The sequence below is a fragment of the Erythrolamprus reginae genome, chromosome 2 (assembly GCF_031021105.1).
Source record: "Erythrolamprus reginae isolate rEryReg1 chromosome 2, rEryReg1.hap1, whole genome shotgun sequence".
In the NCBI taxonomy this organism is placed as follows: Eukaryota; Metazoa; Chordata; class Lepidosauria; order Squamata; family Dipsadidae; genus Erythrolamprus; species Erythrolamprus reginae.
In genome coordinates, this window is record NC_091951.1 from 212,508,706 (window position 1) to 212,522,009 (window position 13,304).

Consider the following 13,304-nt stretch of genomic DNA (forward strand, 5'->3'; position numbering starts at 1 on the left):
GAACGGCACTCCCGGCGAAGGGTGGCGGTTTTTCCAGTCCGCGGCAATTCCCCTCAGCACGCTGCCGGATCCAGCGGGGGAGGGGGGGGAAGCGAAGGCGCGGCGATGGGCAAGGGCTGCCAGTGAACCTTCTCCATCCCTTTCTTGCTGCACCGGACCGGCTCCGACTTTTCTCGGCTGCTGCCCACGGCCGGCTCTCTTGGCAGGCAGAAGCAACAAGTCCGGCGCGGAGGCCTCTTTCTCGCTGGGCGTCTTTGGCTGGGGCTGCTTTCTTTTTTCTGGGGGGGGGAGGAGGGAGAGAGAGCTTCTCCCCACCACCTCTCCCCACCGCCTCACGGGGGTCGCGTGAACGTGCTACATATTGCATCCCTCCATAAAAGCTATAGGTGTTTAAAATTATACACGCAGGCTGTCGGCGGAAGGTGATAGCTTCAATGCTTAAACAGCTTTCCTCCCCAACTATAAACCGGAGTTCTGAGCTCCAAACACCCACCCACACAAAGAGAGAGATGTGTCGCCGCGGAGTTGGCCTCCCCTGCTGAGAAACATTGCCGGGAGCGGCGAGGGGATGCTCCCCGCAACCCACCGAACGTCGAGGTCTCTCCCTCCCCCGTGCACCAGGTGGGGGGATTCCCCTGCAAATCCAAGCGGCGCCACGAAGGGCTCGATCGGCCAGCCCACAAGAAGCTCAAGTCACGCGGGGGAGAAGAATTGGGGGCTCCCTGCAAGATGAGCAGCCAGAATCAGCACAGCCGAAAGGTGAGTGGCGCGGTCAGGCGCCCTCCTTCGCCCGCCTCCTTTCCGGCAGCTCCCCGCGCGCCCCTCGCCTTCGCTCACCGTGGCACCACCGCCTCTTCCCCTGCCAAGGCTCAGCTGCAAGCGGCCAGCGAGGCCGACCGGCTCCGAGGCGAGCGGCCGGAGCTGCGCCCTCCATCGCCCGCCTCCTTTCCGGCAGCTCCCTGCGCGCCCCTCGCCTTCGCCTCGCCGCGGCGCCACCACCTCTTCCCCTGCCGAGGCTGCAAGCGGCCAGCGAGGCCGACCGGCTCCGAGGCGAGCGGCCGGAGCTGCGCCCTCCATCGCCCGCCTCCTTTCCGGCAGCTCCCCGCGCGCCCCTCGCCTTCGCCTCGCCGCGGCGCCACCACCTCTTCCCCTGCCGAGGCTGCAAGCGGCCAGCGAGGCCGACCGGCTCCGAGGCGAGTGGCCGGAGCTGTGCCCTCCTTCGCCCGCTGGGCGAGGCGAAGGCGAGGGGCGCGCGGCTGCAGCGAGGAGCCGAAGATCCGGGTTTCCCCTTTCCCTGGGCGGCGGGGAAGACCCAGGGAAGGTTCCTTCGGCCGCCTAGCAGCGAGGAGCCAAAGATCGCTGCCCACGGAAAGGGGAAACCCGGATCTTCGGTTCCTCGCTGCTGCTGCGCTGCCGAGCAGATCAGCTGCTAGGCGGCTGCTCGAGAGCAAGAGGGGGAGAGATAGAGAAAGAGAGAGAAGGAAAGAAAGAGATGAGAGAGGGAGGAAGAGAGTGTGAGAGAGGAAGAAGCAACATAGAGAAAGAGAGAGAAAGAAAGATGAGAAAGGAAGGAAGAGAGTGACGTCATCGGGTGGGAAAAATCACGATATAGCGTTTCGCGAAGATCGAGATCGGGAAAATCGAGGGATCACTGTATATCATTCCTCTCTATTGTATTTGTTTCCTATATCACATTGCCACTCTAGAATTCATCTCTATTGTTCCTGTGATGCATTTTCCTGTTACTATTGTATTACTCACTCTCTAGTAAAATTATTTCTGCACAGTGATTTGATTTGATTTATTAGATTTGTATGCCGCCTCTCTCTGCAGACTCGGGGCGAATCACAGCAATGGTGTTTTGTAGTGTGGTTACTTACTCAATATGAAACAGAAATCACACAATGACAACACAATAACATACATCATGACATCATCATGGGAATGAGGTAAATATTCTGCATCACGATGCATTTTTTTAAAAAATAAATAAATAAATAAATATAACATGACTTGCCTTCCTTGCAGATATTCAATTAATATGAAGCTGGCAAAATTACTTGAAAATCCTGCAATTCTCTAGAACATTTATCTGACCCATGGGTGAGTGACAGCCCACCAAATTTTACACCTCCTTCCAGCACCACTAACAGTCCGTTGCTGGGGGGCGGGGACCACGGTGGTCGGGAGATTGCTGTTGGGGCAGCAGGGGCCCACTGACATCAAGCCCTGAGCTGGCCAGCAAAGCTGGCTGCCCAGGGAAGCAGCACGCTTTTCAAACTTGTGCTTTTCAAATGCACTGCTTCCCCGGACAGCCAGCTTTGCTTGCCGTCGCCGGGCTTGATGTCAGCGGGCCACTGCTGCCCCGACAGCAACCCCTCTGACTGCCATGCTCGCCTTGTGCCACGGGGGCGAAGGGCGGCTGCTTGCAAGCCCCTCGCCTCCACCATCTCCTTTTCCACTGCCCCACTGCCTGAGCCTGTACTGTTGGAAGAGCGGGGGGGGGGGAGGAAGGAAGAGGGAGAAAGAAAGAGGGGGGGGGAGAAAAGAGGGAGAGAGAAAGAGGGGGAGGTGGGTTGGCTTTGTGGGAAGTGGCAGCAGCGGCGGCAGCAGCAATGGCCGGAGGTGGCAGCGTTGGGGCCCCCGAGGAAGGTGTAGCAGGTTGAGGGGAGGGCTGCAGCAGCGGTTGTTTCAATATGGTACTGACGGCAGCGAGGGGGGGGGCGGGCACCCCTACTTCGCTGCAAGGCCTTCAATGAAAAATATGGTGAAAAAAATGTAGAGAAAAAAAAGGGAAGGCCGATTGGAGGAGAGAGGGAAGGGATAGCTTGGTGCCGACGCAGGGAGGGCGACACACGGCATTGGGGCTGCTTCTAAGCTGGTCTCTCCGGTTAAATAAAACAAAACAAGCTGGCGGCGACTCACCGGAGAAGAGAAAAAAAGGAGGAGAAGTCTTCTCTCATTGAGCGCCCACAGGCAATGTGAGGGGAATGGCAACCTTCGTGGAGGGACAAGGGTGGAAGCAAGGAGGAATAAGATGGAAGAGACCGAGGCCGCAACAAACACATACAGAGAAAGAAAAAAAAAGAAGGAAGAGGGTCGGTTATGGTGTTGGCGTGCTCAGGGCCACGGCGCGTTGCGGTCTTCAAACCCCTTCCTGCCAAGAGGGAAAGCGGACGGCTCTGCTGTGTTGAGAAAGGGAGGGAGGAAGAGAGAGAAAGAGAGGGGGGAGAAAGAGGGAGAGAGAAAGGGAGGGAAGGAGGGAAGGGAGGGAGAGAAAGAAGGAAGGGAGAGAGAGAAAGAGAAAAGAGAGAGAGAAGTGACTTGATTTAAGCAAATGGTAAAAAGCACCCAAATAATAACAGAGGGAAAAAACCCAGCCCTCACCTGTTTTTGGAAATGGTTCAAGAGTTCACACACACACACACACACACACACACACACACACACACACACACACACACAGGGGGTGAGACAGGGATGGAAAAAGAGAGAAGTGAGAGGAGGAAGGAATGAGAGAAAAAGGGAGAAATGAAAAACAAATGAGAGAGAAAAGAGGGAGAGACAGGAGAGATACCCAGCAATTAGAACAGTGGTAGAAATTTGAGGAGGGATGATTGATAAATATGGATCGACTATGGGATATTGATAAAAGATATATTTAGGTGTTTAATATTAGGATGTATTAATTCGTAAAATTGGATTAGAATTTTAGAACTATATAGGTAAAATTAAAATTACATAGGTAAAATTAATGGAAGATACATATGATAAACAAGGGGTTTATGATATGTACTGTATGATTTTATGAGTTTGCATTATGAATTTAAAATATACTTGGAAATGTAGAAGATTGATGAAAGTAAATGCTAAGTGCCTGAAAATTAATTGAGCTTGGAAATATTGAATGAAATTATAGGAAAGTATAATGTGCAGTGTGCATAGGAATTTTTTCATAGGTTTTTTTTATAGTCCAGCCCTCCAACAGTCTGAGGGACAGTGAACTGTCCCCCTGTGTAAAAAGTTTGGGGACCCCTGCTCTAGAAAATGCAGACTTCTCCAAAGTTCACAGGTCAAGTTTAATAAGATTCTTATAAGATACAGATGTGCTCTTGCGGTAAAGAGCAGGTAAAACAACTAGTCATAGCTGGCTGGAGAACCTTGGATGTTAAAATTCATACATCTTAAAAGTTGAGGTTTAGAAACACTACACATTTTATATGAACATCTGAGATGAGCATATTTCATTTGGTTATCAAAATATGCATCTTGTTAAAGTTACCAATGTATCTCCCTTCTATTGTCCTATCTGATAGGACTTGAAATGTTATACAGGGTGTAATCAAATTCTGACCTGGAGTACCTCAAGCCTGACATGAGCTAACACCTTTACTAATCTACTGGTGGGTAATGTCCCTTCCGGATAACAATGTTGATACATTGTAGTGGCTTTGTTTTAATTTCTTACTGCGATCTTTTGTCCATAATAAAGTTAATTCCCCTCCGAGCTGAGGCAGAATAAAACTTTAAAGGCAAGCCTGGCCACAAGAAGAATTCAGCACCGCGCCACAACTGACTAGCAAGTTGCTCTCGCGCTGTCATTCTAAGTCTTTTTCTATCTCTATGTTCTCTTTCCTTTGGTGCGTGACGAAGCTGGCGGCAGCCCTGCCACTGCCAGCACTGGCCTCATGACCGGATGTTTGGCGTTACTGTTTATACAGTACTGTACTTTCGAGTCGCCGGCAGTGGGGAGTTGGTAGCTCCCTTCCATATGGGTTTCGCCGCATGCAAGATCTGCGACAGAAAATTGGTAAGGAGTCCCTTTGGTTATTCTGCCTGACTTCTAGGATCCGTCTGTTTTAAAGGGATAGAGACAATCCATTGTTATTGTTTTCTTCAAAAATGACATTTATTTGATGCCTCAAACTCAGAAGTAGCCCATATCTCTTTGATAGAGTGTAGAGTATATAGAGAGTATAGATAGTTATATATGGAGAGGATAATGAGAAAATAGGTTTCCCACTCTACCTATCATAAATCTAAAAAGTTTGCGGGGCAGTAAGAGAACGATCATGCTGTTTTTAAATACGTTAAATACGCTGTTTTAGATACGTTTCCGGATCTGATACTACTGTACATTTAAAAAGAGCGTGTATTTTCAGCAACGAAGCCTTGCAAAGATTCATATCCTAAAAATGTATAGGACTACAGCAATCACCATCCCTACATGTATGGGTAAGCGGTTTGGAAAGGTAGGACAATGTAAAACAAAGTTGGGGATGCAATTGTGAAAGCCATATTAAAATATTGAAAGGTGGATTCTGTGGCATGCTACTCTTTATTATTTAGTGAAGCATTTACTTAAGAGTCAGATCAAATGCAATTTGGGACTTCAAATGAACTTTGGGGCTTCATGTTTTTGCTTCCTTCCCTCCCTCCTTGCTGAAAACAGACTAAAGAGAGAAGATGACAAGGAAATAACAAGCAATAGAAGGAAAGCAGAGCTATATAACTCTCTTTGTATTGGTCATGCAAAAAGAAACTATAGCAACTCTTTCTTTGCATTGGTCATGCAAAAAGAAACCTACTTAGCCCAACCTACCAAAAACATAACTGTAAAAGATATAGGGGGTGGACAAAGAAATGGAAACACCTTGAAAAATCATCAAATATCTTTTAATATGGTGTTGGTCCAACTTTTGCGGCAAATACAGCCTCAATTCTCCGAGGTATTGATTCATACAAATTGTGAATTGTTTCCAAAGGAATTTTAGCCCATTCTTCAGTTAAAGCACCCTCCAGTTCTTTTAGAGACGATGGTGGTGGAAATCAACTTTCATTGATATGTTTTATTCCTATATCTTCTCTTATATTCTTTCTTAGATATATTTTACTATGAGTATATCCTCTATAACCTTCATTATGTATTTTACTATGTGTATACCCACTAAAACCCTCATTGTGTATTGGACAAAATAAAAAAAAATTCTTGCTCTATGGATTGGTGCATTATCATCTTGAAAGATGGCATCCCCCTCTGAAAACAGTTCTTGAACCATAGGATGATTTTGGTCAGCCAAAATTCCTAAATAGTGATGGCTGTTAATTCTTCCATGAAGGAAATCATTGGCCCGGCTGATTTTCAAGAAATAGCACCCCAGATCATCATTGAACCCCTGCCATGTTTGACGGTTGGGAGAAGGCAGTCTGGATGAAAGGATTCTTTTGGTTGTCTCCTAACCAAAGGGCCAGAGTAAACAGGGCTAGAGTTCGGAAAAATGGTAAACGATGATTCGTCAGAGAAAATAATATTTTGCCACTGCTCGAGGGATCATTTCTGGTTGTTTCTACACCACTCTAAATGCTTTGAAACATTTGTCTTTGACAGCAGAGGTTTTCTAATTGCAGCTCTTCCGTGGAATCCAGATTTGTGAAGCGGACAGTTTTTGTGGAAACTGGGTTCTGTACGTGTCTATTGAGCTCTGCTGTGATTTTAGGAGCTGTGGTCTTGTGACAATTCGCTTTAGAGTCTGACAACTTTAGAGTCTGACAGCTTTAGAGTCTTAGACAACTTCGACTTTTGACCAGACCTGTGCTTGGCTGAGGACGTTTTACCTTCTCTTTCAAAAGCAGTCATTTTGAGACATTACCTCTTGAAACGCCAAACATTCGGGCACTTTCTGTTACACTAGGGCCTGCCATTTGAGCACCAACAATTTGGCCTCTTTGAAAGTCTGAGAGGTCTGCCAATTGTAGAAATTTATAACCAATTTCCTTAAATTTCAGTAAAAAAAGGTAGTTTAGAAAAACATATCAAATAACAGAATTTTAAAAAAACATTAAAATATGTCAAGTTTTGATTGATTTGAACATGTTCAAACATTATGATGCCAAAAAGTTAAGTATTTCCATTTTTTTGTCCACCCCCTGTAGATTAGAAATAAACATTAAATATTAAAATAAGCAAGAGAATGAATATAAATCACTGGGATAGAATAGAATGGAATGGAATGGAGTACAGTACAGTACAACACCACACCACACAATACTTTATGGGCCAAGTGTGATTGCATACTCAAGGATGCTCTGCCGCCAGGCATGGGGGAATTGAGATCCTCTTTCCCCCTAGGCCTTTACAATTCTATGCATGGTATGTATGTATGTATGTTTGGTTTTTATATTAATTGATTTTTAATCATCAATACCAAATTACTATTGTACACTGTTTTATTGTCGCTGTTAGCCGCCCCGAGTCTCTGGAGAGGGGCGGCATACAAATCCAATAAATAAATAAATAAATAAATTTGTCTTTGGTGCGTATGTACTCAAGTGTATACAGTGGAACCCCGACATAAGAGCTGCTCTACTTAAGAGCAACTCGAGATAAGAGCTGGGAGGGGAGAGATATTTTTGTTCTACTTACAAGCCCAAATTCGGGATACAAGCGCCAAGGAGCTGTCTCCTGAAGCCAAACGCTAACTTCCGCGTTCGGCTTCAGGAGACAGCTGCGAAGCGGCGCGCGTGTTTTAAAAGGTTGCAGCCGGCCTGGGGGGCTCGGGGGGGTGCTTGCAGCTTTCTTTCTTGCTCTTTTTCTTTCTCTCTTTTACCTTCCCTTCCTCTATTTCTTCTTTTCTTTCTCCTTCCCACCTTCTTCCCTCCCTCCCTCCCTTCACTCATTCCTCTCTTACTCTCCCCTTTCATAAGTTTCCTTGCTTCCTTCCTCTGTTCCTGTCCCTTCCCCCTTTCTTTCTTTCTTTCTTTCTTTCTTTCTTTCTTGCTCTTTTTCTTTCTCTCTTTTACCTTCCATTCCTCTATTTCTTCTTTTCTTTCTCCTTCCCACCTTCTTCCCTCCCTCCCTTCACTCATTCCTCTCTTACTCTCCCCTTTCATAAGTTTCCTTGCTTCCTTCCTCTGTTCCTGTCCCTTCCCTCTTTCCTTCCTTCCTTCCCACCCTCCGTCCATTCATTCACCCATTCCTCTCTTGATCGCTTAAAGCCGGTCCCTGGTGCAAAAAGGGTTGGGGACCTCTGTCCTACAGGATTGGGTGGCAGAGAAGTTGAACATATGTAAATTTAAAAGTTTAAGAAAGTTTACAAGTTAAGTGAAAGAAACTTCATTATTCATTTATATGTACATGTACATTTCTTCATTAAAAACATGTCTTTCTGCATAATTTAGACTAACTTTGTGAGTTTTTTGAGGGCTGGAACCAATTAAAATTATTTACATTAATTCCTATGGGGAAAAGTCGTTCGAGATAAGAGCTGCTCGACTTAAGAGCCCAGGTCCGGAACGAATTAAACTCGTATCTCGAGGTACCACTGTATAAAAGAAAAAGATACATTTGTCAAGAATCACTTAGTGACTGTCATAGAGGTCAAATAAGCAATGAGGAAACAATATTAATAAAAAGCTACAAGCTTTTACTGTTTTTCTTTCATATTTTCACGTTTTAAGATATTTAAAATACTTCCTAAGATTTTTTCGCCTTAAAAGATTTTTTTGCCTTAAAAGGCTTATACTGCCATCTAGTGGCAAGAAGTTAAAGGAAAATGTAAAGGCTGCATCGTGGGAAAGTGGCCTTGATACTTCACTATATTTAATAACAAAGCCAGGTGCAGCTTGCTGACTCAGTGTGTTATTCCTACAAAGTGATAAACAGGTTTTTTTTCTTCTCTTTTGAAAAGTACAATAACTCTGCTTCTTGGTTTGAGGCTTCTGTATGATAATTCAGCTAAAAGACCCTTTAAGGGTTATACTTATAATCCTATAATCAATAAACATAGTGTATATATATTTTAGACACTACAATTTTTATACCCAGCTACTTTTTCGATTTAAACCGTGATTTTATTTTAACCATAATTCAAGTTTATTTTTTTTAAAAAAATAATTAATGTTTATATTTTATTTTTAATTTTTTAATTTTTAAATCTTTAAATCCTTATTTTAATTTTTTTTAGGCCTTTATTATAATTCACTTTTTTCATTCTTTATTATCTTATTATTTTTACTAGATTTTGATTTTGATAGCTTCTTCCGGAGAATTGGCTTTTATATTACTTTTTTTTATCAGACCCTAATTTAAGTGTTGGGTCTGACTAGTTACTTTTTTGGGGGGGGTTCGGTCACTGGATTTTTCCACTCATTGGATTATATTTGATTTTTTTTGGATCTTTATTCTATCGAGTGTTTTTAACACCGGGTTTGAATACCCACCCTCTGGATTACTACTTTGTTTTTTTTCGTTTTCATTGGATTATATTTGATTTTTTGGATTATTTTTAAATTTTTTTAAATGAATTTTTGATTTTATCAGGTGTCTTTAACCCCGGGTTTGTATACCCACCCTTTGGATAATTACATTGTGTTTTTTTTTATTAATGGATTTTTCCACCTATGCATTGGATTATATTTGATTTTTTTGGATTTTTTTAAAAACTACTTTTTGATTTTATCAGGTGTTTTTAACATTGGGTTTGTATACCCACCCTTTGGATTATTATCTGATTGGAATACTCCAGCCTAATTGGATTATAAAATGGCAGCAAACAAACCATCCCATGCTACAAGCACTCCTCCACAGTCATTAAGCATCACAAGAAATTGGAATTTGCTGAAATTAAGAGCGCAATTCAAGCTTTAAGAGAAGAAGTAAAATTGAGTAGAGTAAGTGCTAATCAAGAATTCAATGCAGTTAAAGAAAATCTGAACCAAGTGATTAAAATTTTAAATTTTGTTCATATTGAAATGAAAGGAATGCAGGAAATTATTGCTAAAAATGAGCAACAAATACAAAAGATCAAAGAAAAGGTGCAGACCCATGATACAAAGATAGAGGAATTGATGACAGAAGAGGAAAAAAAGGAAGAATTTCACTAACTTTTGAGGCAGACCACGCAGAATTTTATCTGCGTTTTCAGAACATTCTGGAAGATAAAGGTGAGAATCTTCAAGAGATTTTAGGTGATATCTTGGCAGAAACAATGGAAGAAGACAAAGAAAAAATAATGATGAATATTGATGAAGCTTTCAGAATGAGCATTAGGTATGTGGCCAGACATAATTTACCAAGAGAAGTTCACACTAGATTTACTAAAAAGCGGTGTAGAACACAAATACTTCAAAAGCTGAGAACTGCAACTATGAAGTACAGAGAGAAGGGAATTATAGTCTTAAAGCAGGTCCCAAGGAAGATAAGAGATCTACGAAGAGAATACCAATTTTTAACAAGAAAGCTTCACAAAAGAGGAATCAAGATGGCTGATCCAAGAGGGCATATTCCTGGTATGGCAAGGTCAAAGATATAGACTGGATTCAGTTAAAAAAGCTGAATTGTTTTTCCATCAGAAGTTTGAACAGACCGAGAAAGGAGCGAAGGAGATGCAAGTAGTTGTGAGGGCAAAAGAATCAGCTCCCATAGTGTTCTGTCAGACTCTCTGGTAGACTCCTCCCAAAAATTCACAGGTACAAATTTCAGACACACACACGTTTGAAAATTCAAAACAATGTTCTTTATAATGAAAATTCACTTAAACTAAGCCCTCTTTTTGAATAGCAAAGAGCACTTGTCTCCAAACAAACTGGTAATTTGTACAAGTCCCTTATCAGTTCTGTGATACTTAGCTTGCAGCTGTGAAGCAATTCACAGTCCTTCTTTCACAAAGTGAAACACACTTTGCTCTGTTTTAGTTTCAAAGCGGGGAAAAATCAGCACACAAAAGGTCAAAGTCAGCAAAGCAGGCACGAAACACAACGATCAGATAATTCTCCACAATGGCCAAACCCACAGGCTGCTATTTATAGTAGCCTCACTAATTACCACAGCCCCACCCAACCACAGGTGGCCTCATTTTCTTTGATAATAATCTCTCAGTTTTTGCTGTCTATGCATCGCTTTCCGCATGCGTGGCTGTATCATTAACTCTTGTTCTGAATCCAAGGAGGAGCTAGATAATTGATCTCCTTCTGAGCTGTCTGCCACACTCTCCTCCTCCCTGTCACTCATGTCTTCTTGGTCAGAGGAGCCTTCATCAGCAGATTCCACCGGGTGCAAAATAGGCCTGCAACATGTGGATGTCTCCCCCACATCCACAGTCCTTGGGGCAGGAGCTGGGTCAGAGCTAATCACAACACATAGAAGAGGGACTAAAAGTCTTAAGTGAAAAATACTTACTAGATGTGGGAGGGGGAGGAATAGATATCTTACCTCAAGATCAAGAAACAACAAGTATAGAACAACTTTTTCTGATTGATAGCAAGGAACAAAGAGAAAGGGTGATGACGAGAGCAGCAAAGGAGAGGCAAAAGCCTTAATATAGGAAAACAAATACAAATTTAAAATGGATGAAGAGCTTAAATGGATTTCAATAAATGTTAATGGACTTAATTCATCAAATAAGAGAAATAGAATTTTTAACAAACTTAAAAAACTAAATTTGGATATAATTTGTCTTCAGGAAGTTCATATTAAAAATCAACGTAAGAAATTTTTAGAAAATAAGTCATTTGGAGAACTCTATACTTCATTAATAGATCAGGCTAAAAGAGGAGTTGCTTTGTATATACAGAAGAAAATTGACTCCAGTCATATTTACTTGGATGAAGAAAGCAGAATACTGATGGTTGATTTAAAACTTAATAACAAAAAAATACTGCTGGTAGCAATATATGCCCCAAATGATAATCAAGAAGCCTTTTACTTAAAGTTACACAAGAAAATTAATGAATTAAACTATGAGAATATTTGTGTATTGGGTGACTTCAATGCAATAGTACAACCAGATCTGGACTACAAAACAAATAAGAGCAACAAACTTAAAAAGAGAACTTTGCCAAAAACTTTTTTTTGAGGTGGTAGATGAACGGAATATGGTGGATGTCTGGAGAAATAGACACCTGCAAGAAAAACAATACACTTTTTACTCTGCGAGACATGCTTCATGGACAAGAATTGATATGGTATGGACTACATTTGATCTGCTTAATTCTGTGCAAAAAGTTGATATTGAACCTTGTGTTTGGGCAGATCATAATCCTATTGTGATGAAATGGAAGGGCAAAAGTAAAAAACCTAGGTGGACAATAAGATGAGAAATATTACAAGAGAAAGAGTTCAAACTATTTATTAAAAGAGAAATGGCCTTCTTCTTCCAAGAAAACAAAAGAGAACATACTTCCTTGCAAATACTTTGGGATACATCCAAAGCTTATTTTAGAGGAATAGAGCAAAATTTTTATATAAGAAAGAGCTTGAAGTAAAACATAGAAAATTGGAACATCAGTTACAGATAAACCCTCAGGATCTAAAAACTCAAGGGATGTTGCGTTTAACTAAACACAAATTAAATTTAATAGAGGATGAAGAAGTAGCCAGAAGGATGAAATTAGCAAAACAAAATTTCTTTGAACAGGCAAATAAGTCTGGAAGATGGTTGGCTTATAAAATAAGGAAAGATAAAGAACAAAGATGGATAAAACAATTGCAAGACGAGAAAGGTGAATTGCGCTATAGAGAGGAGGAGAAAAAACAAATTGTCTGGAACTATTATAGAGACTTATATAAACAAGAATTTATAGATGACAAAAAAAATTGTTAATATTTGGAAGAAGCAAATCTACCTAAAATACCAGAAACATTCAGGGAAAATCTTGACGCTAGAATAACTATGATGGAATTATCGGAAGCTATAAAGAAACAAAAGAACGAAAAAGCCCCGGGTCCAGATGGGCTACCAGCAGAAGTTTATAAAACCTTTGAGGAAGTCTTTGGGCTTCTAATGTTGGACATATTCAATGAAGTTATGGGGGATGCTAAAATAGCAGACTGTTGGACAGAGGCTTATATCTCACTGAGACCGAAAGAGGGAGCTGATACTTTGAACGCGAAAAACTACAGACCCATATCACTTTTAAATGTGGATTACAAAATATTTGCATCTATAATAGCAAACAGGCTCAAAAGATTCTTAAATGAATTTATACATACAGATCAGAATGGATTTCTTCCTAAAAGACAAATAAAAGATAACATGCGTATAATTTTAAATATTATTGAATATTATGAACAACATCCTGAAAAACAAATGGCACTGATGTTTTTAGATGTGCAAAAAGCATTTGATAATGTAAATTGGCAATTCATGAACAGACAACTACAATATATGAACTTTGGTGCAAGATTTCTTCATGTCATCGAGGCAATATATAAAAAACAATCAGCTAAGATACTGATTAATGGAGAAATGACACAAAAGATTGAAATTTTTAAAGGTACAAGGTAAGGATGTCCCTTGTCTCCATCG

General features: G+C 41.6%; 1 protein-coding gene across 4 annotated transcripts in view; it reads left to right on the forward strand.

Moving 5' to 3' along the window:
* Nucleotides 1-4,694: 4,694 nt before the first annotated feature.
* The window catches only part of MCOLN1 (mucolipin TRP cation channel 1), a 110,207-nt gene continuing 101,597 nt past the window's right edge, over nucleotides 4,695-13,304 (forward strand). The window contains exon 1 of one of the 4 annotated variants that reach the window (XM_070741747.1): nucleotides 4,695-4,810. Coding sequence is in view for 2 of the 4 variants with exons in the window: in XM_070741749.1 (XP_070597850.1) it covers nucleotides 4,786-4,810 (25 nt within the window). In the remaining 2 variants the exon portion in view is untranslated. The remainder of the gene's footprint in view (nucleotides 4,811-13,304) is intronic. The other 3 variants (XM_070741749.1, XM_070741746.1, XM_070741750.1) reach the window with 3 other exon arrangements.